At 36.6% G+C, this 27,873-nt stretch overlaps 1 protein-coding gene across 1 annotated transcript in view; it reads right to left on the bottom strand.

Moving 5' to 3' along the window:
- The window catches only part of LOC145674322 (uncharacterized), a 29,995-nt gene extending 2,676 nt beyond the window's left edge, over positions 1 to 27,319 (bottom strand). The window contains exon 1 of the mRNA XM_081744225.1: positions 25,934 to 27,319. Coding sequence (XP_081600351.1) covers positions 25,957 to 27,144 — 1,188 coding nt within the window. The 5' untranslated portion in view covers positions 27,145 to 27,319 and the 3' untranslated portion in view covers positions 25,934 to 25,956. The remainder of the gene's footprint in view (positions 1 to 25,933) is intronic.
- Between the last annotated feature and the right edge of the window lie 554 nt (positions 27,320 to 27,873).

Below are 27,873 nucleotides of genomic sequence, written 5' to 3'. Positions count from 1 at the left end.
GCTAAGAGGCAGGGCAACTTACCTAAAGGAACGTAAACAAAATGTCTCTCATGATGAAGCCATTATATTGATGGACTTTGCAGAGAATTATGGTTTTATATTGCAAAATGAGATACAGACTTAACCATTGGAGTCATGTGTCAAGTACCTTACACCCTGTTGTACTTTATTTTATTGAAAATAACCTTTTAACAGAGATTTTTTTTTTTAATCTGATGTCTTACATCATGACGTGCCTTTTGTGTATGAAGTCCAATCTAAAACCATGTCGTTCCTAAAGAGTAAATATCCGCATATTAAAAGAGTCGAATATGTAACAAATGGGTGTGCTGCACAGTATAAAAACTGTAAGAGTTTGTTAAATCTGTGCCATCATCTCCAAGACTTTGGCATATTTGCTTGTTGGTCTTTCTTTGCTACTAGCCATGGCAAGTCACCTTGCGATGGGATTGGTGGCAGTGTGAAACGATGTTACAAAGGCAAATCTGCAGAGGCAATTTCAAAACCAGATAACAAATCCAAAACAAATGTATGAGTTTTGCAAGCGTCAGTTGTTGAAAATTACTTTTTTTTTTTTTTTTTTTTTTTTTTTTTTTTTTTTTTTTTTTTTTAATCTACCTGAAGCTGAGGTTATCAATGTAAGAAGTGTGTTAGCAAATCGTTTCCAGATTGCTGAGACTGTAGCAGGCACAAGAGGTTTTCATAAGTTTGTACCACTGTCAAGTACAGTTATAACAGCAAGACAATTGAGTACAGATGAAACAGCAGATTCAGAGTTTAACTTTGCACCAGGATATGATCAGTTGGAAAAGTTGGCTTCCCAGGACATCAAAGTTAATTGCTTTGTAACATGCATCTATGATAATAAGTGGTATATCGGATTAGTAGTGGAAGTAGATGCTGACAATGCGGAAGTAGATGCATGCACCCAGCTGGTCCTGCAGCATCCTTTTATTGGCCTAGCAGAGTTGACACATGTTGGGTCCCAGTACAGCATATTTTATTTATTATTAAGACTCCATTTACTCGTACTGGTAGGCAATACCAACTGAGTAATAAATGTAAATTATTAATTGAACAGAAATGGAAAACTGTTGCCAAAAAATGAAATATATAGGCCCATGTAAGTGTGTTTGAGTGCTGGAAAATATTACAATTATCTGCACATTGTGTAAAACTGCATTTTTATTTCTTCTTTAGCAGTAAGCCAAATACCCAAAACGATTTTCACTTCATTTGATAGGAAATTTCATCCTCTTTCAGAATATCTAGGAATTATTTCTGTGAATTTGGTACTTTTTGAAATAGAGCCATTTTTGTACTTCTAGTTGAGGTTCATTTTTCAAGTATACCTTTTACTAGATTTTTGTACAAAAGTGCACTTCACGTTGATGTTATGTCAAATCTGACCACAGATATAAAATCTACAGACAATTCTGCATCAGAATGGATAGGTCTGTTGCCTCAAAGGATTCATATCAGCATGTTACTAGGGAAATTTTAAACCTCGATACACTATTTCCGGCTGCCGCAAGTAGAATTTTTTGCCTACCATGTTCAAATTTTGATGGACCATAACATGGAAACTGGTTGAGCGAGAACTTTGAAACTTTCCACAAGTTAGTTTTGGTGGTTGTAGACCAAGTGTACCAAATATCATCAAATTCCGAGTCCGTGGGTGACATGGCCTGGATGAACTGACGTGGAATGACCCACCTGGTACTTCCAGAATCCATGATAAAGAACTGTCTAACAACCACGAAGGATTGTACGTGGTCTTGAAGTACTTGGAAATTGACAGGCTTGTTATATGTACAGGAACAATGGATACAACGAACAACGAATACCAAAACTACAACACCTTTTTACATTCGATCCTTTTGCTACAACTTGATCAATGACACTAAACCAGCAGAAAGCTGTTACTATGCACTCCGCCCTTGAGCTTATTGATCCCTTTCTATACAACAATAAGCTGTTGTAAATAAAATCCTGTTGTTGACGATCGCATTAGATATTTTCTTCTCCTACATACCCTACTTTGATCCACTGTAAATCAACTTGGATTTGCAACTTCTCATTTTTGGGGCACAGCCAGTTTGTGTTTAGTCTAGGAGTTTAAGCATTGTTACATTTTTAAGAAATGAAAGGTATGGACTAAAACATGTAAATAATGGAACATGATCACGCGCTTAATACACAATAATAAAGCATACACACTCATTCTCAGGTTGCTACTGATTCATATGGAATTTACTTTCTTCATTCCACCATTTCATTCATTACTCATCATCACCGTCTCCTTTAGCCTAACCGGCATAACTGTGGGACGTAAAACTCAAAGATTTCATTTCATTTCCATATGGAATTTGTTGTAATAATGTCTTTATTATATTGTTTAATTTTAGATTCGCACATTTTGGTATTTACAAAATTCTATTTTCCAGTAACAAATACTATCGCAAAAGTAAACTAAATCTGCACGCCAGAGAACGAGGGAAGAAGAGCTTATTTATCAAAAAAATAAAATTGTGTCCCGAAACATTATTTACACGGGTGAAAGAAGTCAATCAATGCAAATTCTTAATTTCAGAATCCCCGAAGGCGCCTTATGATCATTGACAGACGAAAACTAATTGCTTAGCATTTATTAAAGCACTCATAAATGCTCACATTAAAGCATTAGTTCAACGTCCCACAAGCGAGACAGTAATTACTAAGTTAATTATGTAAGAATTACAGGAATGTAAATAGAGGACAAATAGAAGAAACCCGAGAAAATGCGCTCACTTGATGTTTGTTTACTGCAAAATCGATGTCACGCACTCATGGTTTGAACACAGAAACATTCGTCTCAGAAGTAAATGTTCCACCGACTACATCACTGAATTTGTGTTTAAGTTAGCATCAACATACACAATATTTCGAACCCGTAATCTGAAGTACGATCGATTACTTGGGTCAGTTTCCTTCAATCAATGTAACACGTGACAATGAATCGTCAATAAGAACAACTTGTTTGATTTATTAGTTCCAAACCTAGAGATTTTGAGCCAAAAACAAGATTTAAAACAGCAAGTTAGGAATATGAAGATCTCATTTTATGATATTTTTTTAAATTTTTATTTTACGATATTTTGAATCGCAAATTTTGACCGTCCTTTTTCTTTCTTTCATTTCACTGCAAATTGCTATATAAAGAAATCCAGTTTTTGTTACGCACTTTTGGATAGGGCTACTAGCAGAGGTGTTCCCATCGGAGCACACTCTCTAACCTCGAAAACAGTTTTTGTGCCCCTCTCTCAAAAGCAGCTCTCCAGTTACAAAATATTTTTTACATGTCTGAAAAATATGTTTCATAAAACTGAATATTGCGTATTGGGATTGAGAAAATATAGAAAAATTTGGGTCAAACAATTGCTCGAGAAAAACAGGAAAATCTTTATTTTAACTCAGGTACCATAAATACTGTTTGTAAATTGCTGCATTATTTTTAGTGCCAGAGTACTTTTAAAATAAGAGTAAATAATATGTTTTCTAAACTTGTAAAGGAAACATTATAATCAAGTCATTACAAATGTATAATTATTAATGGAAAATTATTAGATATGTACCTACAAGTGTGTAACAATAAATATTGCATTATAAGCATAAAGTACAAACTACAACTTGATATCTATAGGCGTATCCCATATAACAATACCCATCACGACTCTGAAACATTATATAGATAACTAACACTTACTCACCAGAGCTTAATACACTTATTTCTTAAAACTAAAATGAAGTGTATAACACAACAAGAGTTAAAAAGTGACTGACTGGACCAGCACTCGAACCCGTGATCTCCAGCATACCGTGCCGATGCGTCAATCACCACGCCACCCAGAACAGTCACTCAGTCTCTCACTCTCGAGGTCTGTGTTCGAGAGTGAGTTGCTGTTCTGCGAAGTGGACTGGGCGGCGTAGTGGTTGACGCATCGGCTCGGTATGCTGCAGGTCCCAAGTTCGAGTCCTGGTCCAGTCAGTCACTTTTTCCCTGTGTGTGTGTTATAGAATTGCCACCTATAGAGGATCTGCTATGTATAAAAAAAAGTATAAAAAAGTTGTTTCCTCCTTTCATTGGTATATATAAAATAAAGTGCTACAATTTTACAAATTTGCGATGTCTTCATCGTCAGACACTCAATCTGTGTGTCATCAGATTGAGTGTCCGATGAAGACACCGTTAGGTTGTTGAAACTGTAACACTTCATTTTAGTTTTAATAAACAAGTGTATTAAGCTCTGGCAAGAAAGTATTAGTTATTTACGTATTCAATATTTGAAGATCAAGAGTGCAATGAAATTAGTTCGGTTATTGACCCAATGCATACGCTGATGTGCACCTTTATTAGCTATTTTCGTAAACTCATAAGCACTTGCAAAATAAACATCTCTGCGAATTAAAATACATTACACAAAACATTACATTAAAACACAAAAAGCTAAAATATGAGTAACCGTATCCTGTGGTCTGTGTGATAAAACACCCATACTTAATGCTAAAATTTAAAAAAAAAAAAAAAAAAAAAAAAAATCCGATAAAATAAAAACTAGTGGGAACGGAAAAACGTAAAGGCTGGAATTGTGTGTCCGTCAAAAATAAATGCCTCATTGGATAGCTGATCCAGCTACATTTTGTAGATGATTCATCAGTATGATATTGAGCTCCCTCGTGGCTACGATAAGCGGTTAGTATACACGCCTTTGGCGTGGGAGACCCAGGTTTGAATCCCGGCGGGAATTCATGTGGTTCAGATTCCACGTTAAGCTTAGGTCAACATCCCAAATAGCTTCGCTGCTGAAAGGGATGCTAAACTCAAAATTAAATCAAAATCAACCAATATGATATTCCACTGCACAAGCGAAAGAAAAAGATAATAGAGAAAATAAGTTTGTTACACATCGTTAGTGAAAATTATATAATTTTCGACGTTTGAAGTTGCCAATTAAAAACAAGCACTTAACCACACCTGAAATCGCCTTAAAATTTTCATTTCAAATGCTTTTAAAATCTCATTCTTAGTAAATCGAAATTCACTGACTCAGTAGAAGTCCCTGATTATTCCCAGTCTTCTCGAATTCTCTAACTTTTCCTGGTTTGTTGCCACCCTGTTTACGGAGGCCTGATGTCTTTTGTTAAAGTAATAAAATAGAAATAACATAAAATGGAGCCCTGTCTCTAGGTTGGTACTCGCCTGAGTTCACTTCCTTCGCCTCTTAACATTCCCACTCATACACCTTCCGCAAGTATTCTACCATAAATGAAAATTCGGTAATGTAATTAAGAATTTTATGGTATTACGAGACGATTTTATAAATAAAGACTAATGTTTGTTATGTAATGGCTTTCATACTGTTGAACTACACAAATGGGTTTATTAGTTTACTGCTTTATCGTCGGTGCGACACTGTGATTATACGAATCAAGAGGAATGGTAATGATCTGGGTAAAGATATAGAAAGAGCACTTTTACCGGTATTTCACTTCTTTAAAAAGCTGTAAAAAACCGCAAAATGTATGATAATCTTTAAATAAACAGTAACTGATAAATTACGGTGCCTAACACAGACGAAGTGCAAGAATGAACAGTGTCCTCGAGAGGTATTTCTTCATTTAAACAAATATACTGTAAGTTATACTACCTACCAATTAACACTTGCACTAGAGCTTTAAGGTATCATTTCATATGCCATTGATAAATGCAATTAACGTGCAAATTGCTAAATCGAGAGCAAACTTATCACAAACTATATAAACTACATGTTATCTAATCTAATATAAATAAAATAAAGAGTTTGTGTGCCAGTCTGTCTTTGTGCGGCCTGAGGACCACACAAGTGGACCGAGAGTTACCAAATTTTGGTCACAGGTACCTTGGTTCAGGCCTCAAACCAAAACGAAGCGTTTTTTTTTTTCAAAATTGGAAACAGGGGGTCGCGGGGAGGGGGTTACGGGGACATGTAAAAATAGTAGAAAGTGGCCGATATTAGTGTCAAATCCATAGTCTTCGCGGTTGCTGAGATGAATGATGATACCCCACAGGAGTTGACTTCCAAATGCAGCCCCCATCAACTGGGGGAAGAGGAGTTTTTTTTTTTCAAAATTAGAACCAGGGGGGTCTCAGGAGGCGTTTTCCGGGATATGTAAAAGTAGTAGAAAATGACGGATATTTTTTCCCCCTTTCGTTGTTCTGTTTGTTTACATAAATATTTTATCTGCCCCATGCGAAGAATGGATATTTCAGCTAGTATTTTATTAAATTACAAATATCGTAATGGTAATATTAACGAAAAAAATAGAAGATTTTAACGTCCCACGAGCATTGTAGACTAAGGGAGATGATAATTAAAGTAAGTGAATAACGATAGAAGAATTGGTGGAATGAGAAAGTGGGAGGAAACAGGAGTACCCCAAGAGAATCCATGGACACGATGTTGTCTACCACAAACTTACTTGGCCGGGGATCGAACCTGGTATTCCAATACTCAGAGGATGATAGTTGTGCAACGTTCAGTTAAATTTGTAACAATTTGATATTCAAATTATAGTTACTAATCTACATAAAAATTATTTTAACATCATCTCTGGAAAATAAATATTTACCTCTACTAGAGATGCAAAAAAGCCGGCTTTTTTGAATCGATGGTTTTTTTCACATAAAAAGCCGGCTTTTTTGGGGAAAAAACGAGAATTTTGGAAATTTTGGCTTTTTTCAACTTCATGATTTTTCTATCTAAATAGCTTTCTTATAGTATATTCTATAGTTAGATAAAAATTCCATGACCTGAATATGATATTTCGCTCTGAAATTCACCATCAAGATGGATGGAGCACATGTTTTACGAATTAAACCTAACATGAAGAATGTAGTATTTGAGGGTAATTTTAGAGGCTATTTAACTTTATTTTAACTTTTGAGTTATCGACATCTTTTTTCTTCTCTAGTTTGTCATCCGTGTTTCATTTCTAAGAGCTTTTAGTACTCTAGCTTCTAGCGCAAAAGTTAAACTTGCCCGTTTTTCTATTTATCCCTCAAAGCGTACGTTTTTCAATATATCCGTCAAACCGTACTTCCACATTTCTGTTATACTGTAGCTGTGAAGTGATTTAGCAATAATTTTCCGGACACAACCTTGAATACCAATTTATACAAATAATCAGTAGCGGATTTAGAAAAGTACTTTAGGAGGGTTTTTTCTGATTGTTTCGCTTCCTAAAAAGTCCTAATTTTATTTGGGAAGTGCTTGAAGTTTATGAGTACAGGCATAACTAATATTTCGTTTCGTTTATATGTTTAGCAATAATCTTCCGGATACAACTTTAAAAATCATTTTATACTGAGAATCAGTGGCGGATTTAGAAAAGTATTTTGGGAAGGGTTTCTTACTAATGTTTAGTTTTTTTAAACATTCGTAATTTTTATTTGACGGTAGCTTAAAGTTTATGAGTAAAGGTATAAATAATAGATATTTCGTTTGTTGCAGACATTCCGTAACTTTGGGGAACGGGCTTCAGTCCGAAAGACCGCCCCCCTAACCTTCGCAAAACCGTCACTGCTGGTAATCTATATATATAAAAGAGAACGTACAAATCCTTTGTCCGCTCATCACGCTAATACGGCTGAACCAATTTCTTTTATTTTTGGGGGGTTATTAGGATTTGGACCCTAGATGGTTTTTATCATATCACTTTAATTTTCAATTACCAGTGTCTTGAGATAATTGACCATTCAGGTGTCCTCCTTTGTTAGTTCATCATAGGTATAAAAATAAACGTATGTATATGCAACCCGCATGACCGTGTCACTCGGCGGGTTAACATAAATGACAGGCGTTATAATGGTTTTTATCATATCACTTGAAAGCGAAAAAGTAAAAATTATCTAAGTAACAAAGTTTATTGCGTTCGGGGGTGACCGCAGCGAAGCGGGGCGGGTTAACATAAATGACAGGCGATATAATGTTAACATTTACTGCAATCTTCTATGGTTTTTATCATATCACTTGAAAGCGAAAAAGTAAAAATTATCTAAGTAACAAAGTTTATTGCGTTCCGGGGTGACCGCAGCGAAGCGGGGTGAACGCTGCTAGTTAGTAATAATAACGATTTAAAAACAATAAAAAAGGAAGTCGCCCAACTCACAGTACACGCACTATTTCTACATTCACAGATGGAATGAAGAAAAGCTTTGTCAGAATGGTCGAATGCTGGTTGAATCCCGGACTTCCCGATAGAAGCGCAAAAGCTAATCACTCAGCCATGTTTGTTGTGCAATTGTATTTAGCTTAACTTAAATATATTCCGTAGTCTTTTTTGGGGGGGAGTTCCCTAATGATATGTTGAATCCCTCTTGTTAAAAATTCAGAAAACTTGAGGATTGGGTAAACTGTGATGGTGGTTCTATAAAACTTAACTGTAGAATTTCAAGAATATACAGAACCAAAAGCTCTAGATGTGCAGCCTTTAAGTGTATCATATAAATCTAAGTATTTCTCTCATGTTTTATTTTAATTTTATTTTGTTTCAAAAAGAGGGTGTGGAATATTTTAAAGTAAAAATACTACATACTCTTTTGCTAGTTATTTGTGTATTCTTTAAAAAGAAGTGTTTACTTTTATGGTTGATTGATTTACACCAACTTTTTTTTTAATAACTGGTTTAAACCACAAAAATAAAAAGAATGAAAAATGCGAATCGTGTGAACTTCATGGTAACGTTTCCAGATATCAAACCACCTGCAATAGTTTTATTTCCCTTTCACCTTTTAATCAAGGTGTCCCATGTTCAATTCTCGGTCGAACCACAATCCTTCTTTCATGCGTAACCCAAGTAGCGGTTCGGATGTCAGTTTAAGCGAGAGTCTTCTCCTTGATAACCTCGGTATTTCGTAAGGATGTTAAGCCTAAATATACGAAACAAACCAAATTGTATATTTCTACATGCCTAAATGCGTGTTGTTTTATAAAGAAGCCAATATTGCTTAAATATATTGATAGAAATTGGCAAAATTTATCGATTGCCTACGTAGCTTCCAACATTAGCTTGGATTGGACTTTCAATGATATCTACGTACCGGTACTAAATTTGTAATTTAATACCTCAGTTTTAGCGTACTGATTATGGTACGTTGACCTTTAAATTTTACATGCAAAGCAATAACAGGATTTTCCCGTTATTGTCTTACATTTCAAGTAATGACGGGATTTTCCCAATGGCTAGGGCGGGAGATTCTCAACTTAAGAAATTTACTGACCGCACTTCTTTAAGCTTATGGGAGTTCTTCCGGCATAACCCCGCTGTTGCATAATAACATCAAGGCGAAACAAACTTAGGCTATTTCTGTGAATATGTAATATAAATACATAAAGCAAAAAAATCTAAGTCAAAAAAGCCTGGTTTAAACCAAAAAAGCCTGGTATAACATCCCCCAAAAAACGGGTTTTTGGCATATTCAAAAACAACCACGGTTCTTTCCAACTCTGCTTACTTTTGTATATAGGAGGTTAAAAAATTCTTATTATATACATTGGTTAATCCTGTGGAATTCATAATGTAAATATGTTGAAGAAAAATTGTTTGAAATATTTTTTCGAAATTCATAGTTTATTTTCGATGTTTTATATTATTATCAGCATCAACCACTAATTAAATGATTTTTTGTGTTATAGAGAAGCGATACAAAGTCTGTTTTATCAATTTAAAGCAGTATTTTGAAAAAAGCCCAAAATTTCCGAAGCAAAAAAGCAAAGCAGAAAAAACCGAGTTTTTTTCCAAAAAAGCCGGTTTTTTTCCGAGCCCTTGCATCTCTAACCTCTACACAACATACAAACATGGTTTTAAACATATATTAATGAGGAGGAAACAACCGAACTTTTCGAACACCAGATCCTTTGTAGGTGCAAATTCAATAACACACAGAGTGAAAAAGTGAATGACTGGACTGAGATCTGAATCCGCGATCTTCAGCATGTCGTGCTAATACGTTGAACACTATGCTACCCGGTCCGCTTCCTAGAACTGCCACATACACTCTCATTCCTGAGGTCGGTGCTCTCCACTCAGACCACAGCCTGGCTTGGAGAATCCACTGTCCATATATTGTTTTCTCCTTTCCTCAATATATATGTAATTACAACCATCAAAAGTTGTTCCTAATACATGGACACTGTACTGTCAAAGCAAAGCAACTAGGCTGTGGTACACGTCATGTGGTTTGAGTGAAGAGCACCGACTACAGGAAGGAGAGGGTGTTAGGCTGTTCTGAGAGGGGGACTGGTAGCGTAGTGGTTAAAGCATTGGCACAGCATGCCGAAGATCTCGAGTTCGGATCACGGGCCAGTCTTTCACTTTTTCACTGTGTGTGTGTGTTAATGCTTTTTAACATTTTTATTCAAGTCATATTGGCTGTACTGTTTTTTATACTACGACCGACCGCCATTTTAATATACAAGTACGCCTACGAAGTCTACACCTTAGCACACTATGCACACTTAAGAATTTGTACCTCTTGACGCACATTAAGTGACGTCAGTTCTGGAAATAAACGTGCCTCAAGTGTGCAGTTATATCTTTTGAACAAGAGGTACAGTCCTTCGTAATACATTCGACCATTGTATTTGAAATTTTATTCTTAACGGAGTAACAGTAAGTAATATTAACTTTGCACTCACTTAAGAACACGTTTGTTAATAATACATAAAGAACGAAAAAATGAATGACTCAACAGAGACTAGAACCTGGCATCTTCTGCACACCGTGCCGAAGGGTTAACCACTAAGCTACCCAGTCCGCATCCCAGAACAGCCACACACTCTCTCGCTCCTGAAATCAGTGCTCTCTACTCAGATCATGTAGCTTGTACCACTGCCTAGCTACTGTGCTTCAACAATCCAATGTCGATATATTGAGCACACCTTTTTTAGGGTTGTGATATCATGTATTAATGAAAGGCGCAAACAACAGAAGTTTTCACACATTAATCTGATTTTCACGAAGCTTTGCACCCCTTGTAAACAATGCAGACTGCAGTGCAGAAATGTTGCCAACAAATTAAACAAAAAATGTTATATGCAAATTTGTGCTAAGAAATGAATAAACAAACTGAAGGGGGAAAAACAATGAGATTAAAAATAAAATGGCATGGGCTTGTGATAAGAGAATCAGGAACCATTTTCTCTCGTTTGCAGTGGCGTACGCACTGCTCTCCTGAATCTTTGAACTACTATGTAAACGCAGAGACACATCAGGAGGAAGAAGAGCAAAAAGTTGAATTTCTTCTACCAGTGTAAATTACAACTAAAACTTACTATCCCCACTCCTAAAGTTTCCTCTAGCTGAGAATCTACCTAAAATGTTAGAATTCAGAACCACTATTACATGATGACTGAGTGTTCCTACTAGCAGATCTATGGTTGGATGGATTGATTAAAGTTTATCGTCCCCTTCAACAACAAGGTTCCATAAGATCTGGACCTACAGCCGAACGAGTGATCCGAACAAACATGAATTTCCTCCGGAAATCGAACGCGGGTCTCGAGCCCGACGAGTACGCGGATCATATAGCCACAAAGGAGGTAATTATCCGGCCTAGAAACATGTGCAGTTGTACTCACGACTTCTATTCAAAATTGAGCTCTTGGGACGCCGCGGTGGCACAGTGGTAGAGCTTTTACCTCTGGCACATGGGGTTCCTGGTTCGATCCCAGTTCGCCCCAAGTGAACCTTGTGGTAGACAAACACTGTGTGCGTGGGTTTCCTCTGGGTCCTTCAGTTTCCTCCCACTTTCTTCATTCCAACATTTCATTCATGTTTTCATCATCACCGCTTCCTTTAGCCTAACCTGCATAATCGTGGGACGTAAAACTCGAAAAATTTCATTACATTTCATTTCAAAATTGAGCTCCTTGTACGTTTCCATTATAGACGAGCGAGTGTTTGGAACAAGCAATTGTTCATTCTGCAAGAACTTGAAAACTACTGAGTTTACTTATTTATTGAATAGAGAATTTATTATTTTATTTCCTTTGTTATATGTAATAAAATACCTATAAAATATATTCTGAATCCTCATGACTTATCCTTTCATTTGATATCTAACAGGAAAGTTACGCCATAAACTAATATCAGTCATGAGAGTAAGAAGACTCTAGCGACAACTTATTCAACAAATTCCAAGAAACTTTTTAGATTCTACATAGGAAAGAGACACATTATTTAACATGCACATAGTACCTCCTTTTAATTTCACTACAGCCAGAAAAAAATAAGACTCAAAAGTTATGAACATTCCGATCCAATATTATGAAAAATTCTTAAATGTTGAAGATTCCTTTGTACATTATTTCATTTCTGGCACCGAATATTCGGTCTTTTAAATGGTCATTTATTCTGATCGCATTTTAAAAGCGCGATATACAAATTATAACTGATAAAATTAGCCTCATATTACTTCGTAATGAATCACTAAAACAGATTTTATCCTCTTTAACTTCTCTCTATCCCCCCCCCCTCTTTTTTTAATGACTATTTTCTCCTCTCTAATGAAAGGTCAAACAAAGATCTGAAATAATATAAGGAACTTATTATCTTTAATAAGAACAGCGAGTTCACTTGATTTCTCCTTTTCATTTTCTTAGCCCATTTTCATGAAATGACACAACTGTTTGACAACCATTCTTTGTGAAAAACTGAAAAATAACTATGAGTTAGCAACATTGAAAATGAGACTAATAACAGTTTATTCTTCCATGAGCAAACAGTACACAACAAATGCAATGCATTATGGTAATTAATGTATTGTTAAGGCACAGTAAGAACATTTAGGTTTCGACTCAAAGTATGTATCTGTATGTATCGAAACCTTGAACCAAAATCGAATTTGTATGAGAAAACTGTTACAACAAATGACAAAACACACGAAGTGCGCGCCACAATTTAAAGATGTCGCCCAAGGAAGCCAGCAGGTTAAGTGCTGCTCCGAGTTATTCTGTTAAATCTAAACAAGGCAAACCCGTAAGTGCTGAAGAAAAGCAAATACTTCATCAAACGATATCAAAGTTGTTCAATTCACTTGAAGAAAATTAAGACCTATAATAGCTAGTTTTCATGTTCTCATAGAATATTTATTTACTTACTTTGTAGTACTGAAGTTAGTATTTGTACATTCGCATGCTATACAATGTAAGAAAGCACATCAATAAATTGAACTTAAGGGGGAAAAGTACCATCTGTTTTTCGTGGATATGCATAATGATTTAGGTAATTGATGAAAAAGAAATAATCTCCCATTATGATAAATATGCTTGCTGTTACATACCAGCGCCATCTCTTTACCGTTCAGTTGAAAATTTGACATAACTCATTGTAATTTCACATATAATTACAGTTTGGAGAAAAATAACAATGTTCAGTTGCTCTTAAAGGAGGGAGGATTATATAGTATTGGGTATATTGCCTTATATCACGGCAATGGTGTGAGAGTGAGACGAGTAATGCACACCACAGTAGCAGAAATTCATGCACGTGCTGCAGCAGAAATATTGCGGGAAACAGACGAAACAATTTCCTCTTCACCAATCAGCAAATAGTCGTGCGCGCAGTGATGCAACATCAAGTAACGCGGTTTGTTTTTGAAAGGTGCAAAGGACTGTGAAAAACGCTTTAGATCTTCAGTAGGTGCGAATTCAATAATAGAGTGAAAAAGTGAGTGAGTGGACCGAGATCGAACCCGGGAATTAACTCGAACCGAAGGTTAACAGTTTTATAGTGAATTTTAACTTTCCAGTAGATACAAATGCTACAAAACCAATCAAAATGACTTAGCTCCAACTTATAACTTATAATTTCAAGCTTTTGCTTTACGGTTATTTGTGATTTCAATTTTAACAAAGACAAATATTTTAAACTATGTGTACTTTAAATAAATTATTTAAATAGATCTTTTTCATAAAGTTTACTTTTTAAAATTATTATTCAAAGCTTTTGTATTTTTATAAGCCTTCTCCAAAAGCAATGCAAATGAATTGTGCTGCCATGTTTGGAGTTCTTTTAAACTATATGTTTGTGGCCAATCCTTTCGACAATGAGATCTCGGAAACTACAGGCTCTAGAAAGATGACGTTTTCACTGATCGACTGCAAGTTTTGCGTAGATTGTCCAGTTCTAATTGATTATTTAAAAAACATGAACATTATTTCTTTATTACATTTTTACGGGTACTCTAGAAGTGTTGAAATTAAAAAACTAAAGCATCATATCCTACGAACTATACATTCCAACAGTACGCAATTGTATATATCAGGCGTTTTCATAGCCAAATTAAAATGAAAAAACGAAGGATAACCATTTCTCCAGTCTAAGATGAATCTTTATTGTTTGGAGTGTTTTGTCCAATGAACACCATATATCTCTGACATTATATTAATAATTGTGTGTGTATGTATTTGCTTATTACATACTGCATGCAAGAAGAAAGAAAACACTGATCATATATGAATTAAAAACTCCAACCGGAAGTAGGCTCAAATCTTACAAATGGTGCGAGATACTGAAAAAAGTAACTTCGACCAAATCTCCCCTTTATGGTATCTCTTGCCAATTTTTATCAAGACGTCTTTCAGTTGTGTCTGTAAAGGGACATGTACATATGTGAGGAATAACAAGGAAATTCAAGGTTATATGTGAATGATGCGCTGTGTAGAGAGCACAGGTTCAGCTAGTTAAAAATAAAATAATGTTAATGTACACACTTAAATATGTATTTTCCATCCAATTTTGGTAATGTTGATTTACTCCGTCGTTGATTTACATGAACGAAATTACATAATTGAGGAAGTTGCAGGAAGTAACAGGTGGTACCAACTCATTTGTTTCTCGGGTAATCCGTTTCCCTTTAAATTTTCCATGTAAGTAATTATCGAACATTACCCAGTCAACACACAAGAAAAACGTACTTTTAATATCAACAGTGGCAAATGACATATAAAGAAGTATCTTATAGTAGCACCATCATACAGAGCAAACATGCACACATCTTGCATCAACATTACGTCTTCAACCAATGACAATGCATAGAGACACAATTGTTTGGTGACATGCGAAAACACGAAATATGTTAGTTCTGTATGAAAATGTTGTGTACCTAAAATATATATTTTTTCACTATTTGTTAGAACATACAACGCTCGCGATTAGACGCGAAATTTTGTCGAATTAGCGTAATTTGCAACAAGTCTCGATGTTCTACGAAATATAAGCAAAAGTGACATTTTTTCGACGCTTTTACGATTCATTCACTACCATTATTTCTCCCTTCTGTATACTTGACCGTGAGTAAACGCTACTAGTTCGTCATTTGTCTACCACAATGAAATATGGGATTGTCGGATGTCTGGCGCCAGCCCTCAGTTTGTTTTCATGGCTGCAATGAGTGTGGTCCCAGATTTGCCTCGTGTACTTCTGAACGGTAAAGCAACCGATACAACGCCGAAAATCGCATGTTTCGATAGAGCACATTAAATATCAAGGTTACTACGTGTTTGATGTACGTCAAAAAATAGTTATGTGTAAATGTTGTAATACTAGATTAGCCTGCAATTATACTCTACTCTAAAGTACAAATCACAAAGCAAGTTCCAAGTTCAGTCCCCTTCGGCATGGGGGTCAAAAGAATTGGAAGGACAATATTACGGATTATATCATTACACTTTCAATCAAACGCATATCCTTAGGAAGAAGGGGTTCAAATCAAGGATGTTACAAATAGAGGATCTGCCCATATGTATCTTCATCCTATTAAATCGGTGAAGCCAAAAAGCAACCGAGCATCGGCACGTCTGCTTGGCTCCCCTCGTTTCTACCATCGTCTCATTGGCTACTTTCGTTTCCGTCATGATTGTTGGCTCAAAACATTGCGATCCTATTGGGCGGAATGGGCAGAGTAGGGGTGGCGAAACTGTGACATATGGCTTCAAGATTTTGTTGTCAGGGCAGATCCTCTATTTTATAAGATCCTTGGTTCAAATACTTTTTATAAACCTATTTCTTCTGTGCGAACAGGGCTTGAAAGATTTTTTTTTTTTTAAGGCACCCACATCCATGTTTGTTTTTCTGGTTTTATGTGCCTTTTTCGAGTATTATTGTTTATTTCGCTTTCGAAAAAATAGGTTCTTTATGAACGAAAATGAAATATCTCAGTTTAACATCCCACAATTATGTTCTTTTGGTTAAGGGAGTCAATGACTAAGGCAAGTAAATCATGGTGGAATAATTGATGGAATGAGAAAATGGGAGGAAACGGGAGTACCCCGAGAAATCCTACGGACACAAACTTACTTGGCCGGGATCGAACCAGGAACCTCAGACACCAGAGGTAAGCGCTCTACCACTGAGGCACCGTGTCCCCACTGGACAAAAATTAGTATCGGAAAGTCATATCCAATAACGATGAGAAAAACAAGACCAAAACTGTCTTGGTCTTGCATGTCAAGTTCTGCTGTCTTATGCTGTTCATAGACTGTCAAAGAAACTTGAACACCACCATTCAACACCTCAACTTTACACGTTCAAAGCAACGTTATTCAAGACACTTGAACATGAGTCTCAAATGAACTTGAAACAACTTTTACACGATCATAGAGATATTGAATCATATTTTATATACTTGTTGAAAGGTGGCAGTCCTAAACAAGTGACTGAAAATATGGAAACAAATGAAAGCGAAACTGCGTACTGATTTACTTCAGACCTGTGTATAAATAAGTATAATATTAGCATTTCGTTCCTAACTTTCTCCAGGCATTTGGAGTTTAATAGATTGTATTAAATCATTCACAAAACAGGTCAATTGATTTTGTAGCAATGCCATCAAATTTTCACTCAGTATTTTGTCCCTTTTACATTAAATGTGGGTTAGGTTAGCTTACGTTAAAAGAGTAAACTGCTGTTTAGGTATAAAATCGTTCCCTGTACGAAACTTTTTTAAAAATCTAATTCTTTAAATGGCGTACTGATGACAGAGTCACACTCAAGAAAAAAATCGAACTGTTTCCCAAAATTGTATCACGAGGCAATGACTGCCTTTTGATGCTATTTATGCTATGGCATCGAAGACTGTTTAAAGAAAAGACAAAAAACACAGGAAACCAAACGAAGCAACGATAATATCTTTTTCAACTAATGGACTTACCGCCCATATTTGCATCAGACTTCACAAACCTATCCCATATTTGGCACTGGTTAAGAATAGCCCGTCAAATAGCAATTCTACTGTTAAAATATGTGAGTACATATGAAAAAGGAATGCCTGAGATAATAATTTCCATTGTAGGGACATGCCTGTATAATATAGGAAATCAGTATTTTATGTTTATAAGTTTAATGTTACCAGTATCAAATCATTACAAGGACTACAGTTAAGTTCAAATGAGCGAATACGATGTCAAGGATTTGTTGCACTATTCTTATTCTTATGTTTCTTGCACTATAACCTCCGTCGATGACACACGTACTCCCTACGGACGTACTCTCGCGTGGGCCCCTCCTACGCTCCTGACAGTGATAAATAGCATTCTCGATTTTAGTTTTTTTCCCCACTTTCGTGTATGTGGAACATGTCTGGATGCGCACTCATAAAATTAATCTGCACGCATGAAAGCAACTGGTCACATAAAATATAACTTCTGAAATATTACGTGTGAATTTCGGGATAAAATAATTGCATATATTATAATAGGATAACATGTAAACATTTCCCGGGTACTTCAGTTTGCGGGGATATTATCAATCTGTACGCAATTATTTGTTATCACCCCAGATTAGCAACAGTAGAAAACGTCTTATTAAAGCAAGAAAAGTCAGACATTATATATATATATATATATATATATATATATATATATATATATATATATATATATATATATATATATGAACTATACCGACAAACTGTAAGAGGTGATTCCCCACATCAAAATAAGAGAAAAAGTATATATGAACCTATGGCAAAAAGTGCACAGTTTCAGAGCTAGGGCTGCCCAAAATCGCGATAAAGCTAAATTTCAACAGGCCCTATCTCAACTTCCAGAAACTGTGGATGGTGGTCCTTATCAGCGTAAAGGAGGCCACGCATACACAATCCAGAAGTGAATATTTCATCAATTTTCAACAGGTATACAGGGTATTCACACAGGCTGTAATTCTCACATATGCTCTCAATAGAGTTTTCAGATATACCCTGATTACAAGGAGGGGTCCAGGGTAGGCAGAAAGTAAGCCTTGACAACAATGGATATCCAATGCTTCCGAGGGAAGTCAGAAGTGATAGGAACCGGTAGCTCCATGTTTTTCTTTGTTCCGAATAACGTATGATGCCATGTATTTCATCACGGTATATTTCACATTTTCTTCACTTATCAGCGTGAAAGAAAACATGGCAGCGTGCGTTTTTCCGAGTACGAGAGACCGTGCTGCTAACGATCCTGAACACTTCCGATATCGTGCCAAAGGGTTCCGCGTTCACTGCTATGAAAACTTATCGTTTGCCTGCTTTGGACCAAGCATAAAATCAGAGCATATATCAAAATTCAGTTGATGGCATGTCTGGGAATATCACCCTGCAGGGAATACTATGCACACCCACTGAACATTACTGATATGTGCAATTTTGGACTGCGTATTCATGACCTCCTTTACGCTAATAAGGGCCACCATCCACTGTTTCTCGAATTCGAAATAGGGCCTCTCGAAATTTGGCTTGTTCGCAACTTTGGACAGCCCTAGCTCTGAAACTATGCACTTTTCGCCACAGGTCCATATGAACGCTTTCTCTTCTCAGTTTGTCGGTATAGTTCATTAACACCCTGTATGTATATATCGGGTGTTCTAAAATGGCGCCCACGGACCACAGACAACTATTCTATAGGTCAAAATAAAGCGAAAATGTTATAAGATGATTTGCCCTCAAGGGCCTCCTTCAGCCGCTACGGGGAATCAAAATTTCACAATGTGGCAACGTTACAATTACCTTGGAGCCATTAGCCTACGAATACAACAAGCAGTTAAATGGATTGCTACACTAATAAGTAATGTTAGTGTCAATCAATATCGACTTTAGCTGCCATCTGGAAAGAATCGATATCACTATTTGATAGATTGGTAGATCTAATCTACGTTTCTTTATTTGCGACGTTGTCACATAGTGCAATTTGTGTTTCCAGACGATGACACCAAAAGTATACAAATATATATATTTTTTTTGCTTTACTTTGACTTGTAGAATAATGTTCTGTTGTCCGTGGGCGCCATTGGTTTAAATTCATCCGGGGTATTATCGGCCACGCCTCAAGAAAAACCGCAAATATTCGCCAGTGTACCTTGCAATTGGAATGAGGTTTTGGATTTTTCAAGTTATACCCAAAACTCCCATGTTGAATAGCTACAGCCGATTTCTTGCGACAAACAACGGAGAGATTTCTTGGGCGACTTAAGGAGTCGATAAATGACATTTTCCACAAGAGCTGTCTACAGGGTCCGATGCTTTCCTGTCTCACTCAGAAGCGATCCTGTTTCTTCCAATTTATTCACTAGCGACCATAGGTATATGTTACTATCTGGGGCAGAACCTGAGGCAAATTTGTTCCTAAATAACCTTCGCGAAGGAACAACAGATTCCGTTTACCAAAAACTTTTAACGATAAACTTATGATGCTCCGGGCATGCAAGCACTGTAACTACATAAATCGTGTATATTATCAACAAAAATACTAACAATATATTCCAGCGTGGATATTAGCTTTTGTTTATTACTATAGTGTGATTTTTTAAAACTCACGGATTTCATTTGGGTCTAGAATTTCTAACAGAAGTCCGATTTTTATACCGTTTGTGGCAAATGATTAGAGAAGGATTGGAGATTTATGGGACTATGTTTACTGGTTTAAATTCATCAGGGTAATATTGGTCACACCTCAGGAAAAAAACCGCAAATATTCGCTAGTGTACCTCACAATTGGAATCAAGTGCGGTGCGGTGTGAATATTTGAGTTTTCTTCGTACATGGAAACCTCGCCAAGGTCAATTACACTAAGAAATATGAAACTGGGCCGTTGTATTGGGAATTGTGCTGTGCAATTCTGTGCTACTGTGTGAGTATAATCAGGACACAGTGAGAATTGTGTACTCTTTGGAGCAACATTAGTTTATCGTTAAAAGTTTTTGGTAAACGGAAGCTGTTGTTGCTTCGCGAAGATTATTTAGGAACAAATTTGCCTCAGGTTCTGCCCCAGATAGTAACATATACCTATGGTCGCTAGTTAATAAATTGGAAGAAACAGGATCCCTTCTAAGTGAGTCAGGGAGGTTTCGGACCCTCTTGTGGAAAATGTCATTTATCGACCCCTTAAGTCGTCCAAGAAATCTCTCCGTTGTTTGTCGCAAGAAATCGGCTGTAGCTATTCAACATGGGAGTTTTGGGTATAAGTTGAAAAATCCAAAACCACATTCCAATTGCAAGGTACACTGGCGAATATTTGCGGTTTTTCTTGAGGCGTGGCCGATAATACCCCGGATGAATTTAAACCAGTAAATATAGTCCCATAAATCTCCCATCGTTACTTGATCATTCGCCACAAACCAGGGTTGCCAAAAACCACGGTTTTTATTGAAGAAACCCCCACAAAAAAAGAAACAGGTTCTTTTGGTTTAAACCCTTTTTTTTTTTTTTTTTGTTTTGTTTTGTTTTGTTTAAATAATTTACTCTATGTATTTATATTAGATATGGACAGAAATTAGTTTGTTTCGCCTTGGTGTTATTATGCAACAAGGTTATGCTGGAAAGGGTCACATAATGTTAAAGCGGAATCCAAACCGCTTCTCGGTTTCATCCAAGAAAAATTGTCCATTTCGACACGAAACCGGGACTAATTGGTCACAAGTGCGATGGCCGACTCACTCACGAAGGACTCCTGATAAAAATACGTTGTACTGATCTTTACACAGGCCTTAATATAATTGTCAAGAGTCATTTCAAAAGGACAAAAAGGTAAATAGTTACACAAGTAAAAACATTATACAGAATTATATATAAATCGGGAAACTCCCACCTTAGCTATTGGGAAAATCCTGTTATTACTTTAAATGTATTTGTATATAAAATATTAAGGTCAACGTATCATAATCACTACGCTAAAACTGAGGTATTAAATTACAAATTTGGTATGTAGATATCATTCAATAAAATTAAAACAAAGTCAAATCCAAGCTGATGTTGGAAGCTGCGTAGGCAGTTGATAAATTTTGCCAATTTTTATCAATATATTTAAGCAACCTTGGCTTCTTTCTAAAACAACATGCATTCAGGCAAGTAGAAATATACAATTTGGTTTCATTCCGTATGTTTAGGCTTAACATCCTTATGAAATACCAAGGTTATCACGGAGAAGACTTTTGCTTAAAGGGACATCTCGAATCACTACTTGGTTTACACTTGAAAGATGAGTTGTGGTTCGACCGAGAATTGAACACGGGACCCCTTGATTAAAAGGTGAAAAGTACATAAACGTAATGCAGATGGTTTCATATGTGGAGACATCATAATGAAGTTCACACAATTTAAAGCATTTTTCGTGTTTTTTTTTTTAAACCAGCCAACCCTGCCACAAACCGCATGAAAATCGGACCTCAGTGAGAAATTCTAGACCCAAATGAAATCCGTGAGTTTTAAAAGAATCACTCTGTGTAATGCACACTTTGAACATCAGATAACTATGATAAAGAGTATTGGTGAGTAAAATAAAAAATAGGTTGCTTTCTCCTTTCATTAGTATATACTTCCACTTGTTTTTCACACAATATTTCCTTGAACCTAAATATTTTAATAACGAATCGTTATATTCTAACTTCTACCATTAAAAACCAATTTTCGTTAGTCTGTAGTATAAGGTCTTTCTAATTCCACAAATGGCTCGGAAAGTAAGATAACGAAAAAAAAATGTCTATATCAATAAAAATTATTGTAACGATTATTGATAGCTAACTTCTAGATCGTAGCAACGATTTTGATGATGTTTGGTACACGAGTGGTTCCTGGACTAAATTAGGTCTTAACATTTTCGGGAAGGAAGAAGACGTGGGGTGACGTACAAATAATCGAAAACAACCGATATTAGTGTCCAATCCATAGTTTTTGAGGTCACTGGGCTGAATAAATATTTCTGATGTACTTTTTAAATCCAAAATTCATCACTCAAGTATATCCTACTGGGAGGAGTTCAAATACTTCCCATAAACCTCTTCGTGAGAAAAACGGACACTTTAGCTAGTTACCTATGAAGAACAGTTGACTGCAGAATGAAAACAGAATTTAAAAGCACTCACTTTGTGGTAGGCTTATATGCGAAGAAAACCAGGATCGCACTTAGACTAATAAGCTGCAAATTCAAGATTGCCCAGAAACAGATAAATCTGGAATATACTGTAATGCAAAGCCACACTATAGATACAGACTATCAAATATCATATGTGTAACGTATCTCTGCACATCTTAAGATATGTGGGACAGTCGCGAGCATAAGAAACACAAACGGAGTGTACAACAGTGTTCTATCCGGATAGGCTTGACAAAGGTGACTTTCGGGGAAAAGAAGAATTGAGGGGGTAATATATATATATAAAACATCCGAAACAGATAGACAAAAATTAAAAACTGTATTGCTTCGGCTAAGGGCATCATAAGTAACGTCCTATGGTGAATGGGCCGGGAGGGTCATTGGTAAAAGGCCCACCTCTAATGCATGAGATTCTTGGTTCGATTCAGCTCGTGCCAAATGGGTTTTGTGGTGGACAAACAACAGTCTGCCTAATTTCCTCCCACTTCCTTCATTCTACCGCTTCTTTCGTTATTGTTTTCACAATCCCCTTTGCCTGGGTGCATAATCACAGTACATTGAACTAAAAAAAACCTCTGTAGAGAAGTTGTATCTGCGGCGATGCACCTTCAAATTCAATACATCATAATATTAGTTCGTCAAGCGAAAGCTACAGTACTTCACGAGAAATGTTACAAATTGCAGTTATACATTGATACGAATATATCTTTTAAGTTTTACGTCCCACGTTTATGCCGGTTAGGCTAAAGGAGACGGTGATTATGAGAAATGAATGAAATGGTGGAATGAAGAAAAGTGGGAGGAAACGGGAGAACTTCGAAAAACCCCCACACAAGTATTTGTCCACCACAAAGTTCACTTGGCGGGAGCAGGGTTTGAACCCGGGACCCCAAGCACCAGAGGTGAACGCTCTCCCACTGAGCCACCGTGGCCCCCTATTTATACGAACAGTACCTTTAATCCAAAGAATGGATATATGAGACGTACAATACAACTGAAATGCATTCAGAAAATAGTTACAAACAAAAAGGAGTTGTTGTTCTCGTCACACTCTACATATTTTAATTAACTATATTACAAGGTTGTGGGATATTTAATGTTTTTTCTTAAATTTGTACATGCATATATTATTATTATTTTTTTTTTTTTTTTTGTATACAAGATTCGAATCCATGATGAAAACAAGTTTGCATAGAGATTCGCAACGTTGTTAATTATCCCACATACAAAACTGTAAATCTACTTCTTTTAGTTACTTATTTTTCCTCGTTACAGTACGCCAGTTTTCAGCCTTTCAAATCTTTGAAATGAAATATTTCAGTTTAACGTTTCGCGATTATGTCTATTAGACTAATGGGCAGATGATTAAAGCATGCGAATGGTGATAGAAGTACTGGTGGAATGATAATGTGGGACGATACGGGAGTACCCCCAGAAAACCCACGGACATGACGTTGTCCACCACAAATTACTTGGCCGGGGATCGAACCAAGGACTGCACGCACCAGAGATAAGCTTTCTACCACTAAGCTACCGTGTTCCCGCTTTAGCTTTTCCAATTTAATGATAGTGTTCTTTACATGCCGGATATACATGTATTTAATGCCAATGTGGAGATAGTATATTTCTCTTGCATATTATTAATATGATTCTCTGTAACATAATGGACCTCCTAGTGCTCTCCGTAGGTCAAGTGGCTAGAGCGTGAGTCTTTGGTGAAAGGGGTCTCCGATTCAATCCCAGAAGGAAGAGCATTGAACATGTTACGGTGTAGGTCCATGTCTCATATATTAATTAAACAAACCTGACCGAACAAACACTACAAATATTAACAACATATAATAGATTCGGCAATGTAACTCGCCTTCAGCAAATATGCTATATCAAACACATACAACATGTCTGATGAAGGCGAAATTACTTTTGTTTACTTAACACTTGTTGAATTTTTCCAGTTATAATGAAGGATGACAATCAGTATCTCTTCCAAATGCATCGACAGCTCCGGAGCCAGTACTGTGACTTATAGTGAGCCGTTGTATTATCTCTTTATGCGTATACACACCGTCGCTGACGCGCCTTCTCCCTACGTACGTACCTCCTTGCTATCGCTCGGGCCCCCTGCCGTGCTTCTACCCTGACTCGATTAGAAAGCATTCATACTTTTAAGAAGGCATCCAGCAAGAGCTGGTTCGTGCTTTATGCACTGTAGCTTTTATGCTATACGACCACACTGTATTTATACTCATGACTATCAAAGTTACAGATAAGAAACTGTAATCACTACCAAGTAATTTGGGTGATAAACTAAATAATACCCATAATGAACAATAAACCCTATCTCTGGACTGAAAAGGGAGACTAAATTTTAACAAACGAATAATGCACTTCCCTGCACGCAGACTTGAGAAAATTTAGAGGATCTAAGCTTTTATTTATTATTTTTTCACTTACAATCTGGATAGTTCTGTGAACAAGTTGCTCAGTGCAAGTGGACTGTAAAGAAATCCTTACACATTGCTTCTAGCAATGCTTTTAAATTAAAACATTAACTTGCAAGCGGACCCGAGATCGATTACCACTGGGGACACTTGGCAAAAAGAGTTTAATAGCTTTTCCAGATCAGCCATCGGGGGTGAGACTTTTTCCTCATTCACACCAGGCAAATGGCGGATGATACCTAGCATACATGTCCCAGACCGCTTTCTACCTTCCCTGGACTGTGTGTTCGCCGAGGAACGTCATCCCCCATATATGACGGACTTAAGGCCATAGATGCGGTAACTCCCAGAAATAAGTATGAAAAAATAAATGAAACGTTGGGTATAATTTAGTTCCTCCTCAAATCAACTAGGAGTGATTATGGTTTGTTATCCGTAACTGTGATGTAGTCATGAGTATAAATACAGTGTGGACGTACAGCATGAAACACGAAACAAATTGTGCTAGGGGACACTAAAAAGACCAAATGCTAAATAACCGAGTCAGGGCAGGAGTGCAGCAGGGGAGCCCGGGCGGCAGCGAGGGATGCGTTCGTCAGGAGATGGCGCGTGAGCGAGGTGGGTGTCCACAAACGAAGATGTTTAGAACGGCTTGTTATAAGTAACAGTTTTGGCTCCGAAGCTGTCGATAGATTTGGAGATACGTACTAAATGTCATCCGAAACGTTAACCTGTAAGCAGTCGTGTAATATAATTGGTTTGGGTTATATTGTACTGTACTTCATTACGTAATTATAATTAAAAAAAAAATGACTTGGTAAGGATGTGGTGGCTATATAAATATTGGTCACCCATCGTAATCCTCACCATTGCTTATAGTTAATAATAGAATGCAGGTGTCTTGATCACTTCAGAGCATTGTACTTTAAATTATCGTGCTCTACTCTACACTTATTTTATTGTAGTAGCACAGGTTGAAATAATCTTAAAAGAGAAAGGGATTACATTCATTCTGGCATATAAGATGACATATACTAAACTAAACCCAAAAGATATTAAAATTACCATTAATATGCTTCCTGGTGGGTCTACAAATACACTTTCAATGTTCTCCTGACGTCGTTTCGACACATTGGGCAGGCTCCCTGCCTGTCTCGCAATATCTCGCAGCAGTCTTCACATAAACACAAATGCCGACACGGCAATAAAGTAATACATTTCACTTTATCCTGACAAACTATACACAACCTATCTTCTTTCTCTCTTTCTAATTGTCTTTGCAACTGCCTCCTTGATAAGCTCGTCAAATTCAACTGGCTCCTTAGAATTGGCCTGGAACGTAAATTTAACGTTGGCAGAAGCCTACTCTCATTGTCAGAACTCCCTGGTCGGGTTTGCACGACGTTCTCTAGCCGATCTATTTCAACACTATCTCCTTCCTCACCATCAGAAACTTCACTGTCCGAGTCATGTTCCCTTTGATAGGTTGCAATATGTAATATTAATTGTTCTAAGTGATGCCATGTCAAATAAAGCATTGATGTTACACTTTGGTATAAAAATATAATAATTACACTTCCATTGAGCAGCAACAAACGTCGGAATTTAAAACCTAAAACAAGTATAATCACTCCGGCTACTAGACCAAAATAGGCATGGACTGGAATGTCCGTGAAAAATTGTAGAACTCTCTCACATGCGCAAATCGTTCCATATGTTAACAGGTCGCCTATACTACAAAACGTAAACCAGAAGTTCTTAAATAGATGCACAAAAAATTGTGCGATGCTGGTAACAATATACACTATAGAAAGTGGAATGAATTTCAGGGCTAACCATGTTCCTGAGCCGACTAGTATAATACTTTGTTTTATGGCTTCTGCAAATGAACCAATAGCATCAACACAATCAAACAAAAAGTTATTCACATTCACACCAATTTGCATAAAATGTTCAAACAAACGTTTCGATCCATTCTCCAGTGCTACAACAATATTATTAAGACAAGATCCAAGCCATGCGATTAAGTATTCAAGAAGATGGACACTCCAACTGACTTTCCTGGCTATGTCTATTACAAAAAGGCAAAAGTCCTCATACAGCACAACAAGAAGTGCATATAAGCTACTGGTAGCTGAAGTAACCAAATCACATAAAGCTACAAGACCTTTCAATATAATATGACCAACAGTGCAACACAAAACAAATCCTGTGATAATTACTTGACTGAAGGTATGAACAGCTGAAACGAGACAAAACAAGATGTCTCCTATCATCTTAACAAGAGTGTAAGTGGAAATTCAAACTGATTTATATTCTATGCACTGTCTCACAACATTCTTCTTAGTGTTAACCAACCCACAACACCTCTTTCAGTTACAAAATATAAGCAGTAAGCACTCAACTTCAGCCGCTTCAGCGTCCATCAACCCAACAACTATCAATGTTGCCAACACATGTACTTTTAATATTCTCCAAATTCATTTCAATATCAATTAATAACTCTTCCGTCAAGCGTACTTTGGGTAGTGGCGGAACTTTATTTGGATCAGGGAGGGACCCTATTCGAAAGCTCGCTCCTTCTTGTTAAGGCCATGTTCCTAGCTAAACTATTGAAAACAGTGCAAGAACCTAACTCCCTAACAGCCATCGCAAAATGTTCAGAGCGCAACGGAACCCAATGCAAGATACACATAAAACAATTTGTTGTGTCGATTATTGCAAATAAAACGCAGGAGTATGTTTAGTCCAAGGGATCCAGAAGCACGTAAAAAAACACAAAATTTACAGGAGAAATGAATGATGCAAGTACTTAGACGTAAACATAACGTAACCAAGTCTAACCTAACATAAACTAACCTTAACTAACCTAAACTTACCTAATATTAGTAGAAATAAGAGAAATTTTATCATTTTTTGGAAAATTATGTGGGACCCCTACACTAATTTAACATAAACTAACCTAACCTAACCTAAACTAAACTAACCTAAGCTAGCCTAAACTA

Source organism: Thermobia domestica, chromosome 17 (genome assembly GCF_964235325.1).
Source record: "Thermobia domestica chromosome 17, izTheDome1.hap1.1, whole genome shotgun sequence".
NCBI lineage: Eukaryota > Metazoa > Arthropoda > Insecta > Zygentoma > Lepismatidae > Thermobia > Thermobia domestica.
This window is presented reverse-complemented; position numbering and strand designations above follow the sequence as displayed.